General features: G+C 46.2%; 2 protein-coding genes across 2 annotated transcripts in view; one reads left to right on the top strand and one right to left on the bottom strand.

The window, feature by feature from the left end:
• LOC309563386 (uncharacterized protein) overlaps positions 1 to 19,284 on the top strand; it is a 148,200-nt gene extending 128,916 nt beyond the window's left edge. The window contains exons 2-7 of the mRNA XM_082267780.1: positions 13,037 to 13,191; positions 14,152 to 14,343; positions 14,422 to 14,538; positions 14,662 to 14,754; positions 14,888 to 14,978; positions 18,178 to 19,284. Coding sequence (XP_082123906.1) covers positions 13,096 to 13,191; positions 14,152 to 14,343; positions 14,422 to 14,538; positions 14,662 to 14,754; positions 14,888 to 14,978; positions 18,178 to 19,193 — 1,605 coding nt within the window. The 5' untranslated portion in view covers positions 13,037 to 13,095 and the 3' untranslated portion in view covers positions 19,194 to 19,284. The remainder of the gene's footprint in view (positions 1 to 13,036; positions 13,192 to 14,151; positions 14,344 to 14,421; positions 14,539 to 14,661; positions 14,755 to 14,887; positions 14,979 to 18,177) is intronic.
• Positions 1 to 24,026, bottom strand: part of LOC309564368 (uncharacterized protein) — a 770,106-nt gene that overhangs the window by 341,877 nt on the left and 404,203 nt on the right. The gene's annotated exons all lie outside the window — the stretch shown is intronic.

Here is a 24,026-nt window from a genome sequence, read left to right as displayed (position 1 = left end):
TTTTAGCAGGGGTTCCCCGAGACCAGAAATGTATTTCAAGGGTTCCTCTGTGTTGAAAAGGTTGGAAAAGGCTGCTCTACGTGAAGGGCATAGGAGGCAGTGCCTCTGTCAGAGCAAGATGCCTGTATGCTGGGTAGGAGATCAGGAGCCAGTGCCAGGACAAGGGCATCTAAAGCCCAGGGTGACAATGCCAAACTGCACCCCCCCCCCCCAAGATGTATAATCATTATGTGTCAGCAAAAATCCCCCCACAAAAAACACTGAGCACTAATTTGCAAGCTTTCCCACTAAGCATAAATTTCCTCTCTTCCCAGTACATCTTCTCTCCCCCCCCCCCCACCCATCACAAATCCCCTCCGAATGCCCCCTCCTAGCACAAATCTTCACCCCCTAATCCTCCCTCCAAACACAAATTCCCCTAAATTACCACTCTTAGCACCCCCCCCCCCAAATTTCCTCAACTAGAACAATACTTACCCCCTGCTGCCGCCCCTCCAAATTCCCGCTTCAACAACAAATCCTCCCCCCCCCCCCAATCTCTTTGTGGTGACACCCCACCTCACATGAAACCACAGTGTCCAGGCAGGGCATCCACCCCTCCTGCCCTCCCCGTATCCCGGCCCTGTCGGGAGCTGCTGCTGCTGCTTCAGCTCAGGCGGGTTATGTGTCTAACTTGGATCCCACGCTCCTGTCTTTCTATGGTTTGAGCTAAAACTTTAGGTAGCTACAGCAACAGGTTTAGGGATCAATATCACTACAACAAAACCACACATCTACCTGATCCTCCTGAGGGATCTCCTGATCTTCCTGTGTGGAGTCCCGGGAATACAGAGGACGGGGACATCTCTCTGGGGGGTTTCTGTTACTGGATCCATCTGTAGGAAACACACACACTGACTGAATACATTGTTTCTATGTCTTTATATCAGAGGATGTGTGTATCTAGGGGGATCCTCAATACAAGAAATGAATGTCTCTTGTTACCCGGTGATGTGAGGGGCGGCCGCTTCTCCATGATGACATCCTTGTAGAGGTCCTTGTGTCCTTCTATATACTCCCACTCCTCCATGGAGAAATAGACAGTGACATCCTGACACCTTATAGGATCCTAACATACTATGGCCATATATCAGAGGATGTGTGTATCTAGGGGGATCCTCAATACAAGAAATTAATGTCTCCTCTTACCCGGTGATGTGAGGTACGGCCGCATCTCCATCATGACGTCCTTGTAGAGATCCTGGTGTCCTTCTAAATACTCCCACTCCTCTGTACATGCAGATCCATACTGTTTTGTAAAGCTCATGCTGTAATGAACAAAAGTGTGAAATAAAAATAATATATTGTAAAGGAAAGCTGAAGTGGGATACATTTAGGGCTCGACTTCATGCACTACGGCCTTCAAATGGTCAACACCATTATACCATACCTTAAGTATATCTTTTTTTTTTTAATTGCAAACACTCTAACATGGCATTGCACTCTTCTGTGTTACATTTTATTTATCCATATTTTTTTTTATGGTATGGTAACTCAAACCTTCAGTTCCCTCCACATATTTTCTATGGGATTAAGGTCTGGAGACTGCTCCAGGACCTTAACGCGCTTCTTCTTGAGCTACTCCTTTGTTGCCTTGGCCGTGTGTTTTGGATCATCGTCATGCTGGAATACCCGTCCACGACCCATTTTTTATTGCCCTGGCTGAGGGAAGGAGGTTCTCACCCAAGATTTGATGGTACATGGCCCCATCCATCGTCCCTTAGATGTGGTGAAGCTGTCCTGTCCCTTTAGCAGAAAAACACCCCCAAAGCAGAATGCGTCCCCCTCAATGTTTGGAGGAGGAGGAGGAATGCTGCCTATGACCCCAAGAACACCATCCCCACCGTCAAACACTGCAAGTTGAGTGGATGCCAAAGAGCTCGATTTTGGTCTCATCTGACCACAACACTTTCACCCAGTTCTCCAGCCTCCTCTGGGGACTGGCTGGGCCACTCCAGGACCTTAACGTGCTTATTCTTGCGCTACTCCTTTGTTGCCTTGGCCGTGTGTTTTGGGTCATTGTCATGCTGGAAGACCCATCCACGACCCATTTTCAATGCCCTGGCTGAGGGAAGGAGGTTCTCACCCAAGATTTGACAGTACATGGCCCCATCCATCGTCCCTTAGATGTGGTGAAGCTGTCCTGTCCCCTTAGCAGAAAAACACCCCCAAAGCAGAATGTGTCCACCTCCATGTTTGGAGGAGGAGGAATGCTGCCTATGACCCCAAGAACACCGTCCCCACCGTCAAACGCGGCCAGTTGAGTTGATGCCAAAGAGCTCGATTTTGGTCTCATCTGACCACAACACTTCCACCCAGTTCTCCTCTGAATCATTCAGATGTTCAGTAGCAAACTTAAGACGGGCTTTTACATGTGCTTTTTTGAGCAGGGGGACCTTGCGGGTGCTGCAGAATTTCAGTCCCTCACGGCGTAGTGTGTTACCAATGGTTTTCATGGTGACTATGGTCCCAGCTGCTTTGAGATCATTGAGAAGATTCTCCCGTGTAGTTCTGGGCTGATTCCTCATGATCACTAAAACTCCACAAGGTGAGATCTTGCATGGAACCCCAGACCAAGGGAGATTGACAGTTATTTTGTGTTTCTTCCATTTGCGAATATACGCATCAACTGTTGTCACCCTCTCACCAAACTGCTTGCCGATGGTCTTGTAGCCCATTCCAGCCTTGTGTAGGTCTACAACAGGGGTCCTCAAACTACGGCCCTCCAGTTGTTCGGAAACTACAACTCCCATCATGCCTAGTCATGTCTGTGAATGTCAGAGTTTTACAATGCCTCATGGGATGTGTAGTTCCACAACAGCTGGAGGGCCGTAGTTTGAGGATCCCTGATCTACAAGCTTGTCCCCGACATCCTTGGACAGCTCTTTGGTCTTGGCCATGGTGGAGAGATTGGAATCTGATTGATCGCTTCTGTGGACAGGTGTCTTTTATACGGGGAACAAGCTGAGATTAGGAGCACTCCCTAATCTCAGCTCCTTACCTGTATAGAAGACACCCAGGAGCCAGAAATCGTTCCATTTGATAGGGGATCAAATACTTATTTCACTCATTAAAATGCAAATCAGTTTATAACTTTTATGAAATGCGTTTTTCTGGATATTTTTGTTGTTATTCGGTCTCTCACTGGTAAAATAAACCAACCATTAACCACTTAAGCCCCGGAAGATTTTACCCCCTTCCTGACCAGGCCCTATTTTGCGATTCGGCACTGCGTGACTTTAACGGACAATTGCGCGGTCGCGTGATTCTGTACCTAAAACGAATTTGACGTCCTTTTTTTCCCACAAACAGAGCTTTGTTTTGGTGGTATTTGATCACCTGTGCGATTTTCTGATCATGCGCTATAAACCAAAAAAGAGCGTCAATTTTGCAAAAATAACAATATTTTTCACATTTTTTTATATGAAATTCCCCAAAAAAAAAATGTAAAAATCTAAATTTTTTTAACATTTTTGGCCAATTTGTTTGGTAAAAAAAAAAAAAAACGCAATAAGCGTATTTTGATTGGTTTGCGCAAAAGTTATTGCGTTTACTAAGGGAAAGATTTTTGTCATTTTTGTGTTTTTTTTTTTTTTAACGAGTAATGGCGGCGACCTGCGATTTTTTTTTTGCGGGACTGCGACATTGCGGCGGACAGATCGGTCCCTTGACTGACATTTTTGACACTTTTGGGGTTACCAGTGACATTACTGCAGTAATCAGTGCTATACATATGCACTGTTACTGTAAAAATGACACTGGCAGGGAAGGGGTTAACTTGATTGGAGAAGGAGGGGTTAAGTGTGTCCCTAGGGGCGTGCTTCTTAATGTGCAGGGGCGTGGCTTTGCATGTAACAGCAGAGATCTACGGTCCTACATAGCAGGACCGTATGATCTCTGCTTTTACACAGGGGAGACTGACAGGCGGCTTTGTTTACATTAGCCGCCTGCCTTTCTCCCTTCACGGCGGACGATCGCGAGTGACCGGCGGACAACCGGGTCCGCCGGTCACTCGCACGGAGGTGTCTGTGAATGAGCGGGAGCCCGCCTCCGGCGGCGTGCGCTCGCCCGCTACTGGCTCACGGGCTAGTGACGTACTGGTACGTCACTTTGCCTGGCCGGGGCTGACCGGCGGTCGGCAAGCGGTTAAAATTATAGACTGGTAATTTGTCAGTGGGCAAATTTACAAAATCAGCAAGGGATCAAATACTTCCCCCCCTCCCCCCCCCCCTATTAATATAATAAAGTGGGCGGGGAGTGTATATTTTGGCGCCGAGTACCAGTAATCAATAATCTCCAGGCAAACCACTAAATACACAATGTGGGAGTTGTTCTATACACCAAAAGATTTCTATTTCTATCCATCCAGCTCAGTGATTTACACAACTCTGTCTGGCAGGGCAGGGGGGGGGACCGGATTTTTCTCTGCTGCAGTTTAGTCATATTCCCAGGTCTGGTCCCGCCCCCAGCCTGTGATTGGGCAGTGAGAGGAGAAGCAGCAGACTGATGAGCTCACCTTCTTGGTTGTGGCTTTGTAGAGCCTCAACTTCATCATCCTCCCCATCCAATGTTCTACACATCAGAGGACTTGCAGGAAGATAAGGATATGTGGAGGAGACATGACCCCCCCCATCCAATCCACACACAGTGCTGGGACCCCCTCCCCTCATAATAAGAATAACATTATTATTACCTCCTCCTCACTGGGCTCACTCTCTCCAGACTCACATCCGTCAGCAGCTGCTGGAAAGAGAAGAACCAATTAATATCATTGTGCTCCTCACATGAGCTACAAGAAAATGGCCCCTGACCTCCTACAGCCAGCCTGAGCTCCTCTGTGCGCGTGCGCGTCACCATACCAACCAGAGAAGAGGCGGGCGGGGTTGTCCCTGCTCCTGTATTGTTATATACCGGAGGAGACGCTAGAGGGCGAACTCACCACTGTCCTCCTCTTTCGCTAAACAGCGGCGGCCATTTTTTCGTAGCGCCGACTGGATAATGGGACACAAATAAACGCCCCTAGATAATGGGACACAAACAAGTTTTACAATTCTTAGTATTTATGGAAGTGGTTCCGTAATAATAGTCTGAAGAGACGGTGACCAAACAAATTTTGTCTTCTGTCAAGCGTTACCACCTTGACGTTGCTATGGTGACGCGCGCGCGCAGAGTCAGGAGCTGAGCTGAGAATGACTGGCGGCCATTTTCTTGTGGCCTGATTTTGGAGCTGAGGGCAGACAAAGTTTTGACTGTTTCCGGCAGCTGCTGGGGGTGTGAGGCTGGAGAGTGTGTGCCCAGTGAGGAGGTAATATTGTCTTCTTATTATGAGGGAAGGGGGTGGACTGGATGGTGGGGGGGTCATGTCACCTTCAAAAATCCCTATCTTTCTGCAAGTTCTCTGTTGTGTTGGACATTAGATGGTTAGCTCTGCTGCCTATGATGGTGCTGGGGACGTATTCTCCAGAAAAACTGTGTAGTCTTACGCCCAGGGCTTTTTTTTTAGAGAATAGGTGCAGGAACCCCCCCCCCCTTTGTGGGTCAATTCTTGTCTCCGCCCCCTACCCACCCCCGAGCACCGCTGATTCAACCCCTCCCCACCCTACCTCTCAGTCCCGCCCCCTACCCACCCCCGAGCACCACTGATTCAACCCCTACCCACCCTACCTCTCAGTGCTGCCCCCTACCCACCTCCGAGCACCGCTGATTCAACCCCTCCCCACCCTACCTCTCAGTGCCGCCCCCTACCCACCTCCGAGCACCGCTGATTCAACCCCTCCCCACCCTACCTCTCAGTGCCGCCCCCTACCCACCTCCGAGCACCGCTGATTCAACCCCTCCCCACCCTACCTCTCAGTGCCGCCCCCTACCCACCTCCGAGCACCGCTGATTCAACCCCTCCCCACCCTACCTCTCAGTGCCGCCCCCTACCCACCTCCGAGCACCGCTGATTCAACCCCTCCCCACCCTACCTCTCAGTGCTGCCCCCTACCCACCTCCGAGCACCGCTGATTCAACCCCTCCCCACCCTACCTCTCAGTGCCGCCCCCTACCCACCCCCGAGCACCACTGATTCAACCCCTCCCCACCCTACCTCTCAGTGCAGCCCCCTACCCACCCCCAAGCACCGCTGATTCAACCCCTCCCCACCCTACTTCTCAGTGCCGCCCCCCACCCACCCCCGAGCACCGTTGATTCAACCCCTCCCCACCCTACCTCTCAGTGCCACCCCCTTTAGAGAATACAGAGCCAGATATCATTTTGTGGCGCTAAGTAATTTGGTAATGATAGCAAGAAAAGCAGGAAAATAGATCCCCTGCAGCCACCAGCAATAGACCCCCCACAGCAACCACAGATCTCCCAGCAGCCAGCATCAATAGATCCCTTCCTCAACAGCAGGTCCTATCCAGCAACAATGGACTCCCCAGCATCATAAGCCCCCCCCCCCTCCAGCAAACCAACAACAACTGACCTCCCCAGAAACAATAAACAGCCATACAAAAATAGATCCCCTCCAGCAACAATAGACGACCCCCCCTGCAGCCAGTATCAATAGACCCTTTCCGGACTCCCTAGCATCATAAGCCCCCCTCCAGCAAACCAACAACAGTTGACCTCCCCATAAACAACCATGCAAAAATAAATTCCCCTCCAGCAACAATAGATCCCCCAGCAGCTAGCATCAATAGATCCCTTCCTCAACAGCAGGCCCTATCCAGCAACAATTGACTCCCCAGCATCATAAGCCCCCCTCCAGCAACAGTTGAGCTCCCCAGAAACAATAAACAGCCATGCAAAAATAGATCCCCTCCAGCAACTATAGATCCCCCAGCAGACAGTATCAATAGATCCCCTTCCTCAACAGCAGGTCCTATCCAGCAACTATTGACTCCCCAGAATCATAAGCCCCCCTCCAGCAAATCAGCAACAGTTGAGCTCCCCAGAAACAATAAACAAACATGCAAAATTAGATCTCCTCCAGGAACAATAGATCCCCAGCAGACAGTATCAATAGACACTTTCCTCAACAGCAGGCCCTAGCCAGCAACAATGGATTCCCCAGCATCATAAGCCCCCCTCTAGCAAACCAGCAACAACTGACCTCCCCAGAAACAATAAACAGCCATGCAAAAAAAGACCCCCCCTCCAGCAACACTAGATCCCCAGAAGCCAGTATCAATAGACCCCTTCCTCAACTGAAGGTCCTATCTAGCAACAATGGACTCCCCGGCATCAAACCCCCCCCCCCCCCCTCCAGCAAACCAGCAACAGTTGACCTCCCCAGAACCAATAAACAGCCATGCAAAAATAGACCCCCTCCAGCAACAATAGATCCCCAGCAGCCAGTATCAATAGACCCTTTCCTCAAAAGTAGGTTCTATCCAGCAACAATAGACTCCCCAGCATCATAAGCCCCCCTCCAGCAACAATTGACCTCCCCAGAAACAACAAACAGCCATGCAAAAATAGATCTCCTCCAGCAACAATAGATCCCCCAGCAGCCAGTATTAATAGATCCCTTCCTCAACAGCAGGCCCTATCCAGCAACAATTGACTCCCTAGCATCATAAGCCCCCCTCCAGCAAACCAGCAACAGTTGACCTCCCCAGAAACAATGTAGAAAGTCCCCGGTTAGTGGAAACCCTGGATGTGGGTTTCCATCGTCCCTAAACAATAGCAAAAACAAAGGAATCCCCCTGGGGATGGGACTATATAGGCAACCACACTTCCAAATAAGGTAAAAAATAATAATTTATTGATTATATGTAAAAACAGACCATTCAGGAAATCAAATCCCTGCACTGATATACCCCTGAAGCAAGGCAACTGTGCCTGAAACGCGTCGGGTTGGAGGATTTTCATACGTTTATTACATATCGATGATTCACACCATTTCACATTTAATGTGGTTTTATGATTGTATTTCAGGTTCTCACACCTATGTGTTTTTTTTTTTTTTGTATGTTATGTACTCTATGTGACCTTTTTTTTGGTCGTTATCCTTTGTATATTTCAATCCCATAATCTGTTTTTACATATAATAAATAAATTATTATTTTTTTTTTTAAGTTATTTGCAAGTGTGGTTGCCTATATAGTTCCATCCCCAGAGGGATTCCATTGTTTTCCCTAGAAACAATAAACAACAATGCAAAAATAGATCCACTCCAGCACCAATAGATCCCCCAGCAGCCAGTATCAATAGACCCTCCAGCACCCCTTGCCAATAAATACAGTACCGTTCAGTACTGAAGGTGCCGGAACTGCGTTCCCCCCGCGTTTCAGCTGAAAAAAAAAGCCCTGCATACGCCTATAGACAAGGAATGGAGAAGCTCGCGGTTACGAGAAAGGGGTCAGGCGGTAGACAACCCCTATTGTGTTGGTGTTGGCCATGTACTCGTTGACTTTTTTTTTTTTTTACAAGATCAAACATTTTAATTTTTTTTATTCAAGGCCGCGTTGGATCCAGTCTTTCACATCGATGAGATATTTACAACAATCGCTTGGGGTAACACAAATGGGAATTTAGAAGGGGTTGACCCGTGTCGTTCGGTTCTTGAGCAGAAGAGATGGCGTTATGGTGCCCCTTCCCTCCAACAAGTTACGAGGATTAACCCAAGACGCGGATGCCAAGGTTAGGTCCACATATATGTGTGTGCATGTAACAGATTTCAGACGTGACTCGGAAAATATGTGGCACCGCATCCAAAACATCCTTAACAACAGAAATAGAAAAAAAAAAAAGTAGGACTTTAAGAGCTGGTTCACACTACTTGGGACGCGACTTGTGTGCCCTCAAGTCGCCCTAAGTCTCTTGTCATCACAAATTCAATGTAAATGAATGAGAGCCGTCTTAATATGCACTACTGAAGTCGCTCCGACTTCAGAAAAGGTTCCTGTACTACTTCAAGGCGACCTCTATCCGACTTGTGCACATAGACTTCAATGGGAGTCGCCTCGAAGTCGGATCCTTATCTATTTTCAAGCGACTGTGATCAGACTGCGACTGTGATCAGACTGCGACTGTGATCTTGTAATTACAAATTCAATGTAAATGAATGAGAGCCGTCTTAATATGCACTACTGAAGTCGCTCCGACTTCAGAAAAGGTTCCTGTACTACTTCAAGGCGACCTCTATCCGACTTGTGCCCATAGACTTCAATGGGAGTCGCCTCGAAGTCGGATCCTTATCTATTTTCAAGCGACTGTGATCAGACTGTGACTGTGATCTTGTAATTACAAATTCAATGTAAATGAATGAGAGCCGTCTTAATATGCACTACTGAAGTCGCTCCGACTTCAGAAAAGGTTCCTGTACTACTTCAAGGCGACCTCTATCCGACTTGTGCACATAGACTTCAATGGGAGTCGCCTCGAAGTCGGATCCTTATCTATTTTCAAGCGACTGTGATCAGACTGCGACTGTGATCAGACTGCGACTGTGATCTTGTAATTACAAATTCAATGTAAATGAATGAGAGCCGTCTTAATATGCACTACTAAAGTCGCTCCGACTTCAGAAAAGGTTCCTGTACTACTTCAAGGTGACCTCTATCTGACTTGTGCCCATAGACTTCAATGGGAGTCGCCTCTAAGTCGGATCCTTATCTATTTTCAAGCAACTGTGATCAGACTTTCCAGGAAGAAGTAAAAGATTACCCAGGCATTCCCCACAGACAAAGTCGCCTATCATTTAAGTCTCTTCAAAGTCGCGCTAAATTCGGCGCTAAAAAGTCGCTCCTTCATGGGGCGACTTTAAGTCGGAGTAGTGTGAACCGGCTCTAAAGGTTGCCACCGGTAATCCCATAACGAAACACAAGTACTCAGCAGATAAAAAATCTGAAATTTATTGTGACAACATAGTAAAAGTATTTTGTGTTAAAACCATATCATATGGAAAAAGTTTATGACGAATACAAAACGATATCTCTCAAATGAGGGGTGGGTATGCATAGAAAAGGAAACTGTTACATGCCCATGTCAGACTAAGGTCTAGTATGTGATGGAAAAGCACAGAGTCTGCGATAGTCTTTAGAATATCCGGGCCGAACAGGGGTCTCAAGCATCATACGCCAATGGATTGTGACGGGTTTCGCTTATAGCATCCTCAGGAGATCCTATTGGTATTCCAGAGCAGCCACAAATGGTGGGTAGGTTTCACAGAGTCTGCCATGGTTTTTAGAATATCCGGGTCGAACAGAGGTCTCAAGCATCATACCCTAATGGATTGCTACGGGTTTCGCTTATAGCATCCTCAGGAGATCCTATTGGTATTTCAGAGCAGCCACAAATGGTGGGTAGGTTTCTATCCAATGTATAAAAGATGGTAGTGAGGTCGTCCCTCCAAACTCGGGAGTTCCCCATATCACAGCTTCTCTTATATGGGATATGGAGCCACTGCTCCCGCTTATGCTGATCCTCTCCATGAGATACCCCTCAAACTGGAGGGCTTGGGATGTGTCCCAAGCCCTCCAATGGAAGGGGTATCTCACGGAGAGGATCAGTACAATCGGGAGCAGTGGCTCCATATCCCATATAAGAGAAGCTGTGATATGGGGAACTCCCGAGTTTGGAGGGACGACCTCACTACCATCTTTTATACATTGGATAGAAACCTACCCACCAGCAGTGGCTCCATATCCAATAAGAGAGAAGATGTAAAATGGGAAACTCCGGTGTTTGGAGGAACGACCATCTATTATATATTGGATAGAAACCTACCCACCATTTGTGGCTGCTCTGGAATACCAATAGGATGTCCTGATGAAGCTATAAGCGAAACACGTAGCGATCCATTGGCGTATGATGCTTGAGATTCCTGTTCGGGAAGCCCCATATTAACTCTATGGGTGACGTCCCTCCCCATTAATTTCACAGCCGTTGTCCCTTGCCCTCTTCCGCCACTGGAGACCGGGTCAAAAAAAGTAAGTATACTGAATTCTTTACAGGGCTAGATAGGTTAGTGTTAGATCGTGGATGTCTATAGATGCAGGAATTTTAGTTTTAGGGTGGACTTACATTATAATGGCTGTCGGTTGAGAGCGGGAACTCTACTTCACATGGTGTGGCAGTGTTCTAAAATCAGGCCGCTATGGTTTATGGTGATCATTGCTGATAAATTTGGTCTCCCCAATATATGCACCCCCTTGCTGTGTCTGTTGGGAGTTGTCGAAGTTGAGGAGATGGATGTGGTTACGAAACTGTTTCTTAGACTCCTTTTCGTTTTGTCCATAAACTCGTAACAAGGAGGTGGATACAGAGGCGTAACTAGAGCCTTCAGGGCCCCGATGCAAGAAACCATGAAGGGCCCCCCCAGATCCCTGGCCGGGGCCCTTCCCTTCAAACCCAGGGCTCTTCCCACTAATCCTGGGGCTCTTTACTCTCGTTGCATGGCCTTTTATTACGGTCCCGCAGCAGGATCCTTTCACAAGTTCTGCAGTGGGCTCCCTTCCTGCAATCTTTGGGCCTCCCCACAGTGGTGCAATGCCAGGGCCCGGTCGCAAGGGTGACTTTTGCAATCCTGGAAGTTCACCCACTGGTTTGCTACTGGGCCCCCTGGAGCATGGGGCCCGGTAGCAATCGCAACCCCTGCAACCCCTGTAGTTACGCCCCTGGGTGGATATATACTGTAGACCTGACGTTGAAGATGTGGCTGAAAATAGTTAATGTGGACATCCCACTTTATCGCATGACCTATGAGGTCTGAGGTTCTACCAAAAAATTCAGGAAGGTTTGGTTTAGATACGTGGACTCTACCGATACGCTAGAGAGGGAGGTAGATAGGTGAGGAAATGAAAAAGGGATGCTAAATCTTGTAATGCCTTCGTGGAAGGTAAGGTATCGCACACTGGTTGGACCTGGAGTAGTGGGTTTTGGTTATTTGTTTATGGTTGGTTTTGAGTCTTTTAACTTCAAGTTTTAGTTGGTAACTTTACTGGGATAAAAGGGGAAATCGGGTACTCGTCAGACTCGGTGGTGCATAGTGCTTCGCAATTAATGCTGGAAAGGGAATAATGGGTGACTATGCATTGTATAACTGGTACAGCAAAAGTTCTAGTGAATGTATTCTGTATACCGGTCATCATTGTATACTTATGGACTGGATGATGTACTGTTTGGATAATTTATGTAACCCTTGATGTCTGATAATAAAAACCTTTTTTCAAAAAAGAATTTATGGCACTCCTGTGCGTCTGCTAAAGAGCAACGCGTTTCTGTGTGGATCAGGGAAGGCGTACAATTATCCACACATGTGATCCTAGGCTAGGGGCTCTTTCACATTTCCTCACTGGATTAAAGCAGGTCACCAAATAGGCCGCAGAGGGAGGAAGTAGACGGAACGTAAGTATACTTTCTTCAAAAATAAGGTAAGTACAGGAAAAAAAATCGGGACTATCCATTTCTTTTGCAGGTGAATGTCAGCAAGCGGATGGCCCAAAGTCGTTTTTGAGACCAGAACTCCCCTGTAAGGCAAGAGAATAGGCAGGTCAAGGCAGGCAACAAGCGAAAGAGTAGTTAGGTCTGAGCAGAGGTCTAGGCAGGTGGCATGCAAGGGAGTAGTCAAGTATTGGTAGGTGGCAAGCAAGAGAATAGCTGGGTTCAGTCATAGACCTTGGCAGGCATAAGGCAAGAAAACAGTCAAGGCAGGCAGCAGGGGAGAGAGTAATCAGGTCAGAGCAGAGGTCTAGGCAAGTGACATGCAGGGGAATAGTCAGGTCTTGGCAGGCGGCAAGTAAAAAAGTAGTCAAATCAATCTGGGTTGGCAACAAAGAGGCAACTGGCAGGTAGGTACTATATTGCTTTTGCTCTCAAGTAGTGAACGATAAGACACAGCACCATCCTCTTCCAAAGCTGGAGCTGGGTAAAGGAAATACCATTGCACAGGTTAGTCTTTTTTTTGCTGTAGATGATAAGTAAGGCCATTGCAGCTGATGTTTGAGGGTATACCAACACCTCTAGCTGATAAATTTATAGACCTACTGTTCTGTTTTACCTATAGGTCACAGTCCTCTGTGTATTTGATATACCGTGTTCCATGATCATCTCCTCCACTTGGTCATGACTAATTCCCGGAAAATGGACAAGGAAAGAGACAAGATTATGGAGAGGATATTAAACCTCACCCTGGAGATTATCTACCTAATGACTGGAGAGGTGAGGAGGATTCTGGGAGGTCACATGACATCACTCTTATCTCTATTAATAAAACACAGACCTGACCGGAGAGGTGAGGAGGATTCTGGGCGGTCACATGACATCACTCTTATCTCTATTAATAAAACACAGACCTGACCGGAGAGGTGAGGAGGATTCTGGGAGGTCACATGACATCACTCTTATCTCTATTAATAAAACACAGACCTGACCGGAGAGGTGAGGAGGATTCTGGGAGGTCACATGACATCACTCTTATCTCTATTAATAAAACACAGACCTGACCGGAGAGGTGAGGAGGATTCTGGGAGGTCACATGACATCACTCTTATCTCTAATAATAAAACAGAGCTGACCGGTGTAACGTTAAAAAACCATAACCCGTGAAGAAACCATACCCTCGTCACTTCCGGTCTGAAACAGCAAAGCAGCGCAGCAGAGCGCATGCTCAGAGCCCCGGAGACGTGATTGAACAAGAAAGAAGTTAACAAGTGCACATGCTCGGAGGGTGTGATGTGTTAACGGCACTAATACTTGCGGCGGTAACATTAAAACAGTTCTGCTGCAACATCAATCATCTCCTCTCCTCTCCCTGTCACTTCCCTGATCTCCCCTAATAAATATAAAAGCGGCGGCGGCGGGTGTATCTGTGCTCCGTGATCCGCTTTTATATTTATTAACGGAGATCAGGGAAGTGAGAGGGGAAGGAGCGGAGATGAGCCATGATGCAGAGGAGCTGTTATAATGTAACCGCCGCAAGTTAAAGTACCGTGAGAAATCCATACCCTCCGGAAGTGACGAGGGTATGGTTTTCTCACGGGTATGGTTTTTTCACGGAACACCGGAGAGGTGAGGAGGATTCTGGGAGGTCACATGACATCACACTTATCTCTATTAATAAAACACAGACCAGGTGAGAGGAAGTTCATTTTTATATTTATTCTTCCTGCAATCACACAGGATTACATTATAGTAAAGAAGACCTCTTGTGAATATATGACACCCAGCAGCCATCCTTGTATGTCAGGAAAATGTATTAGGAACGAAAAGCCCATAATGGAGCCTTTACCACAATCTTTGATACCCAAGAGAACCAATGATGCAAAGATCCTACAAGTCACCCAGAAGATCATTGAGCTGCTGACAGGAGAGGTGAGCGGTGTCTGGGACATTATTCAGTAACAGACAAGGGATGTGTCTGGATGGTGACTGTATCATTGTGTGTGTCAGGTTCCTATAAGGTGTCAGGATGTCACTGTCTATTTCTCCATGGAGGAGTGGGAGTATATAGAAGGACACAAGGACCTCTACAAGGACGTCATGATGGAGAATCGGCCGCCCCTCACATCACCGGGTAACAGGAGACATTAATTTCTTGTATTGAGGATCCCCCTAGATACACACATCCTCTGATATAAAGACATAGAAACAATGTATTCAGTCAGTGTGTGTGTGTTTCCTACAGATGGATCCAGTAACAGAAATCCCCCAGAGAGATCTCCCCGTCCTCTGTATTCCCGAGACTCCACACAGGAAGATCAGGAGATCCCTCAGGAGGATCAGGTAAACCAAACTGAGGGTTTGGTGAAAATGTTGGTAAATTTGTCCTGTTTGATTACTAAATCTAACAACCTGATGGTATCCTATTCAATCTCACATCCTTCAAAATGTCATTATATTCTGTTGTTTTCATTAGTATGAAAATCTGTTTGACGTTAAAATTGAAGTGAAAGAGGAAGACGGAGAGCCGTGTAAGGAGGAGGAAGATCCTCCAGAGATCACCACAGGTGAGTAATGAACACTAAATCCAGATTCTCTTAGTTGGGTTTTTTTACTCAGCCTCTATGTCTAAAAAACTTGTATTCTGTCCACCATGCCTTGTGTTGCCAGGTTCAATGAAGGAACCATGCACATAGTTAAACTAGTTCTGGCCTCTTTTGCTTGTTTGAGGGGAGCAGTGAAAATTTTGTAAGGGGTGTATTTGAATCAGGAGGCCTCAGACTGAACTTTACCTACCCAGCTGTTACTGGGTGGCCTTCAAGGAGACCTGGAGAGTAAAATATAGTTATCAAGAAGACGTAGGTTTAGTACTTATGAAGGCCTTGAGGTGTTGATGGAAAAGCGAACATGTACAAATGTAAAAATCATGTAAAAACGATTAAATCACTTTATTTATTAAAGACTGGCTAAGATACATGTACGTCATCAGTCTAAAGTGTATAAACTCGATCCAGCGGCTAATTAGCGGCTGGATCACTTTCACAGGCTCCCACTGGGGAGCCCAGGACTGCAGCCGACCATAGAGATGAGTGAGGCTCGGAACATCCCTGATGATCTCTATGGTCTAAAAAACCAGAAGCGACAAGTATTTGGCTTGGGAAAGCATCAGATCAAACCGATTTTGGTTTGATCTGACGCTTTTAAAACCACTTGCCGACCGCCGTCAGTATATTTACTGCGGCAGTCAGCCGCTCCTGGGTAAACCGACGTAGATTTACATCGCTCGCCCAGGAGCCTGTAGGGGGCGAGCGCGCGCCGCCGGAGGCGCGCTCCCGCCCCCCGCTCGTTCACGGGCATCCCCGCGCGAGTGACCGGTGGCTCCGATGTCCGCCGGCCACTCGCAATCACCCGCCGGAGAGGGAGAAAGGCAGACGGCTGATGTAAACAAAGCCGCCTGTCATTCTCCCTGATCTAACTGCAGAGACTACACGATCCTGCTATGTAGGATCGTATGTCTCTGTGGTTACATCACTAGCCACGCCCCCCCCACAGTTAGAAACACGCCCCTAGGGATGCATTTAACCCACTGATCACCAATAAAGTTAACCCCTTCCCTGCCAGTGTCATTTTGACAGTAACAGTGCATATGTATAGCACTGATTACTGTAGGAATGTCACTGGTACCCCCAAAAGTGTCAAAAATGTCAGTCAAGGGTCCGATCTGTCCGCCGCAATGTCGCAGTCCCGCAAAAAAAATCGCAGATCGTCGCCATTACTAGTTAAAAAAAAAAAAATGACATAATTCTTTCCCGTAGTTAGTAAACGCAATAAATTTTGCGCAAACCAATCAAAATACGCTTATTGCGATTTTTATTTTTTTACCAAAAATAGGTAGCAGAAAATAAATTGGCAAAATGTTAAAAAATTTTGATTTTTAAATTTTTTTGGGGGGGAATTTCATATAAAAAAATGTGAAAAATATAATTTTTTTCAAAATTGTCGCTCTTTTTTAGTTTATAGCTCAAAAAATAAAAATCGCACAGGTGATCAAATACCACCAAAAGAAAGCTCTGTTTGTGGGAAAAAAAGGACGTCAATTTCGTTTAGGTACAGCGTCGCACGTCCTTGCAATTGTCCGGTAAAGTCACGCAGTGCCAAATCGCAAAATAGGCCCTGGTCTTTGAGCAGCCGAATCCTCCGGGGCTTAAGTGGTTAAGGGCAGAGGAGACATCTGAGGTCTAATATAATAATAGAACCCAAATGTCCAAATAAAGAGTATCTGTCACTGCCCAGGCTATCAAAATGTGATGTTGTTCATACTTTGTGATAGCAATAAAGTTGCTAAAAAAAAAAACAGAGAGTAAAGATTACATAAAATAAAAAATAAAGCACCCTCGTCCTCACGTGCAAAGGCGAACACATGCGTCGGTCCCACAGGCAGACGTAAACAGCGATCGCACCACACGTTGGGCGTCACTGTCACTTTCCATGCTGTCACAAGGGATTTTGTTCACCCTAAATTTGATCGAAAAAATAATCATTTAAAAGGTCCAGAGTAAAAATGACATAAAATAAAAAAATGAAGAAATTTCTCCGTCCTCGAGTGCTCACATGCAAAGGCAAACACACACGTCGGTCCCACATGCAGACGTAAATGGCAATTGTGCCACACATGAGGTGTCACTGCCCATGCCTTCACAAGGAATTTTGTTCATCCTTTGTTATGGCAATAAAGTTGTTCAAAAAGAAATTAGAGCCAGAGTAAAAATGTAAAAAAATGACGTAAAATAAAGAAAAAATGTTAAAGCGCCGCCACCGCCACCGTGTGCTCACCCCGCACACACAAACAGCGATTGCACCACACATGCGAGGAATCACTGCGAATGTCAGATTGAGAACAATAATTCTAGCATCTGACTGGCTGTGTAAATCTAAAGTGGTAGCCTGTAAAGGCATTTAAAGCGTCGCCTGTGAATAAATGAATGTACTGTAGTTTATCGCTGTTCCACAGGTGTGAGCAGTTTTAAAATGTGACATTTTTTGTATCTATTTACTCAGCGTAACATCATCTTTTATATTTTACAAATAAAACTGGGTATTATATTGTGTTTTTGTGCAAAATTCATTAAAGTTTCTATCTTTTCAAAATAATTGGTGTTTGGCATGACATTAAAAATTGCAACACCCACCATTTTATTCTCTAGGGTCTCTGTTAAACAAAAAGTATATGATTGGGGGTTTTTACATATATGTGAGAAGTATCAGAATAGGCCTGGTGTTGTAGCAGTTAAAGCGGAGTTCCACCCAAAAGTGGAACTTCCGCTTTAGGTATTCTAACCCCCTGACATGCCACATTTGGCATGTCATTTTTTTGGGGGGGGGGGGGAGCGGGTACCTAGTTTTGACAGGTACCCGCTCCCACTTCCGCTCGGAGCGCCGCGGCGCCCTGAGCGAAATTTCTCCTCTCCCCCTCCCTCCCTGCAATCTTCTGGGACATGTCAGAGGTCCCAGAAGATTGCCGGCCAATCAAGACGCGCAGCGCGACTCTCGCATGCGCAGTGGGTACCCGGCTGTGAAGCCGCAAACTGTCACAGCCGGGTGCCCACAGCAGTGATGCCGGCGCCGAGGGAGGGGATCGAGGCTCCGGGCGGCCGCATCGCTGGACCGTTGGACAGGTGAGTGAAATGGCTGGAACTCCGCTACAATAATAATTCAAGATATATTATCTCAAAATTCACTTTTATCCTTTTTAAATTCTTCTTTCAGATGGACAACACAACAGCAGTAACTGGGAGAAACATCCTGTTATCTTTGCAGATGGTTTACCAGAAGATGATGACATCAAATATGGTTCCTCAGAAGATGATGATGATATCACATCTGAATCTTTTGAAGAAAGTCCCATTACTACCCCAAATCTCCATCCAGTATATTCCAGTGTAGATCCTTCTAATTCCTCTACACATGGGTGGGATATTCCTAGTCACTCCCCTCCTGCCACATTTCATAGAGATGGTACAACCTTCCTGTGTTCTCAGGGTGGGGAATGTTTTACCCAGGGAGAGGACCTCACTTTACACCAGAGAGATCACCAAGGGGGGAAGCCATATTCATGTCGCGAATGTGGAAAATGCTTTACCCGGAAAAGAAATCTTATTTCACATCTGAATTCTCACACGGGGGACAATCAGTTTTCCTGTGCGGAATGTGGGAAATGTTTCCCTCAGAGGGCCAGACTTTTTATACACCAGAGAACTCACACCGGGGTGAAACCTTACTCCTGTTCGGAATGCGGGAAATGTTTTATCCAGCGAGTTCGGCTTCGATCGCACGAAAGAACTCACACAGGGATGAAGCCGTTCTTCTGTGCTGAATGTGGGAAATGTTTTGCTGAACGGTCAAATCTGAACGCCCATCAGAGTTGTCATGCTGGGGTGAAGCCGTATTCGTGCTCGGCATGCGGGAAGAGTTTCCACCAGAGACGGTATCTTATTTCCCACGAGAGAACTCACACGGGGGAGAAACCATTTTCCTGCACTGAATGCGGGAGATGTTTTGCCGACAGGTCGACTCTAGCCAGACACCAGAGGACTCATTCAGGGGAGAAGCCATTTTCTTGTGCTGTATGCGGGAAACGGTTTACTCAGAAATCAAATCTTATTACACATGAAAAGGTTCACACGGGGGAGAAGCCGTATACGTGTTCCGAATGTGGGAAATGTTTTTCTAGAAAATCCTATCTTATCAGCCACGAAAAAACTCATAGAGGGGCGAAGTCCTAGGACTATACTACACGGTTTATTGATCTCATGCTTTTAAGCAGGGGTCTCCAAACTATCCAAACAAAGGTCCAGTTTACTGTCCTTCACACTTTAGGGGGGACCACCCCATGGTCATCGGGAGTAGAAAATGTTCCAGCATTAGTTGGAATAAACAATGGGAGAAATTGTGCCACATCATTTGTGTCTTTGGTAGGAATTGTGCCCATCATTAGTGTCATTGGGCCCCGTTGTTGGTATCATTGGGAGGAACTCTGCTCCATTGTTGGTGTTCTTGGTAGCAATTGTGCCCCATCATTGGTATCATTGGGAGGAACTGTAGCACATCATTGGTGTGATTGGGAGGAACCTTGCCCCATTGTTGGTGTCATTGGGAAAAACCATGCCCCCTCCTTGGTGTCAGTAGTAGCAATTGTGCCCCTTTGTTCGTGTCATTGGGAGGAATTGTGCCCCTTGTTGGTGTCAATTAATCAAATAGCGCCCTAAGGGCCGGATAAAAGAAAGCTAAAGACCACAGTTGGGAGATTACTGATTTAAACGCAAAGCATAGTGAGGGGGGGGGGGGTTACTAAAACTGGAGCACTCAGAATCTGGTGCAGCTGTGCATGGTAGCCAATCAGCTTCTAACTTCAGCTTGTTCAATTAAGCTCTGACAATAAAACCTGGAAGCTGATTGGTTTCTATGCAGAGTTGCACCACATCTGGCACTCTCCAGTTTTAGTAAGTCTTCCCCAGTGTGTTTTTAGTGAGCACATATTATTATGTGACTTATGAGTTATCATTGAAGTGTTCACCTTTAAGCAGGGGTCTCCAAACTTTCTAAACAAAGGGCCAGGTAAATGTTTTTTTAGGCTTTAGGGGGGCTTGACTAGGGCCTGTGAGAGTAAACCATGCCCTATCTTTAGTGTTAGTGGGAGGACTAAGAGCCCCATCGCTGGTGTCAGTGGAAGGAATAGTTCCTAGTGGTGCACCGTGGTGCCACACCTGAAAATTCAGGATACACTTGGCCGGAAACCAAAACAGATAGTTTTTTTATTTAATTAATGTGGCTGGCGTTTGAAGTCAATGGGATGCCGCATGCCATTATCGGCACTTTTTTTTTTTTCTATCAGCAAAACGCCAATAACCCTATTTTCGGCCGGTAATTTTTGGTGGCCTATACAGTATATTGGTGCATCCCTAATAGTGCCCCATTGTTGATGTCAATGGAAAAAAAATTGCCCTATTGTTGGTGACAATGGGAGAAACTGTGCCTTTACCTTGGTGTCAGTGGGAGGAGTAGTTGCCCATCGTTGGTGTCAGTGGGAGATATTCTGCCCCACTGTTGGTGTCAGTGGGAGGAATAGTGGCCCATCATTAGTATCAATGGAAGGAATTATGAGCCATTGTTGGTGTCAGTGGGAGGAATAAGGCCCCATTGTTGGTATCAATGGAAGGAATTATGCCCCATTGTTGGTGTCAGTGGGAGGAATAGTGGCCCATCATTGGTATCAATGGAAGGAATTATGAGCCATTGTTGGTGTCAGTGGGAGGAATAAGGCCCCATCATTGGTATCAATGGAAGGAATTATGAGCCATTGTTGGTGTCAGTGGGAGGAATAGTGGCCCATCATTGGTATCAATGGAAGGAATTATGAGCCATTGTTGGTGTCAGTGGGAGGAATAAGGCCCCATCATTGGTATCAATGGAAGGAATTATGAGCCATTGTTGGTGTCAGTGGGAGGAATAGTGGCCCATCATTGGTATCAATGGAAGGAATTATGAGCCATTGTTGGTGTCAGTGGGAGGAATAGTGGCCCATCATTGGTATCAATGGAAGGAATTATGCCCCATTGTTGGTGTCAGTGGGAGGAATAGTGGCCCATCATTGGTATCAATGGAAGGAATTATGCCCCATTGTTGGTGTCAGTGGATAAAATCGTACCCCAATGGCCAGATAAAAGAAAGCAAAGAGCCGCAGTTTGGAGACCGCTGCCTTTAAGCAAATTTTGGCGTGACGTTTCACATTCTCGCTTCAATATTTTCATTTTATGTGAAGATTGGTATATTAGCCATACAATCACTTATGCTCCCTGCTTAAAGTGGACATTAGATATATTTTTACATGTTACATGCATGCTTGTTAAGTATCTGTGACACCATCTTTGTTCCAGCATTAAACAGATTCAGCTTCTACTTCTTGGACTGAGATGCCAGCTCAGAGATAGCAATCATGCAAAACCGGGTGCTTATGCAGTTTTTGGTTGTGTTCACAATTACACAATTATCTGACACAGACCCTCCCCTCATTCAGTCTCTTACCTTGTGACAGAGTTATAGTGTATGATCTGCATGAACACGGGAGGAGGGACGACTGAATAAAAAATCCGGTTAGCTGCAGCAAACCAAGGACAGTTTGCTGCAGTTACTTGATTAAAGCTTATGTTTTTTTTTTTTTTTTCTTTAATAAAAAAAATAGTGAAATTTTTGGAAAGATTATACTGTTGCTGTATATTGTTACAAGTCAGGAATTTACACTGTGCAGACTTGTAATGTCACTTTATCAACTGTTGAGACACATTATCAGCCATGCAGGGAGTGCATTATTCGCAGGGACCAACATATACACTGCTCAAAAAAATTAAAGGAACACTTTGAAAACACATCAGATCTCAATGGGGGAAAAATCTCATGCTGGATATCTATACTGGTATGGACTGGGTAATGTGTTAGGATCTATACTGGTATGGACTGGGTAATGTGTTAGGATCTATGCTGGTATGGACTGGGTAATGAGTTAGGATCTATACTGGTATGGACTGGGTAATGAGTTAGAATCTATACTGGTATGGACTGGGTAATGTGTTAGGATCTATACTGGTATGGACTGGGTAATGTGTTAGGATCTATGCTGGTATGGACTGGGTAATGAGTTAGGATCTATACTGGTATGGACTGGGTAATGAGTTAGGATCTATACTGGTATGGACTGGGTAATGTGTTAGGATCTATACTGGTATGGACTGGGTAATGAGTTAGGATCTATACTGGTATGGACTGGGTAATGTGTTAGGATCTATACTGGTATGGACTGGGTAATGTGTTAGGATCTATACTGGTATGGACTGGGTAATGTGTTAGGATCTATACTGGTATGGACTGGGTAATGTGTTAGGATCTATAATGGTATGGACTGGGTAATGTGTTAGGATCTATACTGGTATGGACTGGGTAATGTGTTAGGATCTATACTGGTATGGACTGGGTAATGAGTTAGGATCTATACTGGTATGGACTGGGTAATGTGTTAGGATCTATACTGGTATGGACTGGGTAATGTGTTAGGATCTATACTGGTATGGACTGGGTAATGAGTTAGGATCTATACTGGTATGGACTGGGTAATGTGTTAGGATCTATACTGGTATGGACTGGGTAATGTGTTAGGATCTATACTGGTATGGACTGGGTAATGAGTTAGGATCTATACTGGTATGGACTGGGTAATGTGTTAGGATCTATACTGGTATGGACTGGGTAATGTGTTAGGATCTATACTGGTATGGACTGGGTAATGAGTTAGGAATGAAAGAATGCCACATAGTTTGATGGAAATGAAAATTATCACCCTACAGAGGGCTGAATTCAAAGACACCCCGAAAATAAAAGTGAAAAAATGATGCAGCAGGCTTGTCCTTTTTGGTGAAATTTCATTGCAGCAACTCAAAATTGCCCCCAGTAATTTGTATGTCCCCCACGTGCTTGTATGCATGCCTGACAACATTGGGGCATGCCCCTGATGAGACGACGGATGGTGTCCTGGGGTAGATCTGGATCAGGGCATCACTGAGCTCCTGAACAGACTGAGGTGCAACCTGGTGGCGTTGAATGGACCAAAACATAATGTCCTAGAGGTGTTCTATTGAATTTCCTCCAGGAACTGGCTGCATACTCTTGAGGCCGGGCATTGTCGTGCACCAGGAGGAACCCAGGACCCACTGCACCAGTGTAGGGTCTGACAATGGGTCCAAAGATTTTATCCCGATACTTAATGATAGTCAGGGTGCCATTGTCTAGCCTGTAGAGGTCTGTGCGTCCCTCCATGGATTTGCCTCCCCAGACTATCAGTGACCCACCACCAAACCGGTCATGCTGAACGATGTTACAGGCAGCATAATGTTCTCCACAGCTTCTCCAGACCCTTTCTTGTCTGTCACATGTGCTCAGGGTGAACCTGCTCTCATCTGTGAAAAGCACAGGGCGCCAGTAGCGGACCTACTAATTCTGGTGTTCAAAGGAAAATGCCAATCGAGCTCCACAGTGCCGGGCAGTGAGCACAGGGCCCACTAGAGGACGTCGGGCCCTCAGGCCACCCTCATGAAGTCTGTTTCTGATTGTTTGGTCAGAGACATTCACACCAGTGTCCTGCTGGAGGTCATTTGTAGGGCTCTGGCAGTCCTCATCCTGCACAAAGGAGCAGATACCGGTCCTGCTGATGGGTTAAGGACCTTCTACAGCCCTGTCCATCTCTCCTACAGTAACTGCCTGTCTCTTGGATTCTCCTCCATGCTCTTGAGACTGTGCTGGCAGGAACAGAAAACCTGATTGATGTGCCATCCTGGAAGAGTTGGATTCCTGTGCAACCTCTATAGGGTCCAGGTATCTCCTCATGCTGCCAGTAGTGACACTGACCCTAGCCAAATGCAAAACTAGTCAAAAACAGTCAGAAAAGATGAGTAGGGAAAAAAATGTCATTGGCCTCCACCTGTAAAACCATTGCTGTTTTGGAGGTTGTCTCATTCGTGCCCATCCAGTGTACCTGTTAATTTTATTAACACCAAAGCAGCTGAAACTGA

Source organism: Pelophylax lessonae (genome assembly GCF_965119305.1).
Source record: "Pelophylax lessonae genome assembly, chromosome: 9".
NCBI lineage: Eukaryota > Metazoa > Chordata > Amphibia > Anura > Ranidae > Pelophylax > Pelophylax lessonae.
The sequence above is the reverse complement of the archived record's forward strand: the minus strand, read 5'-3'. Positions and strand labels throughout refer to the sequence as shown.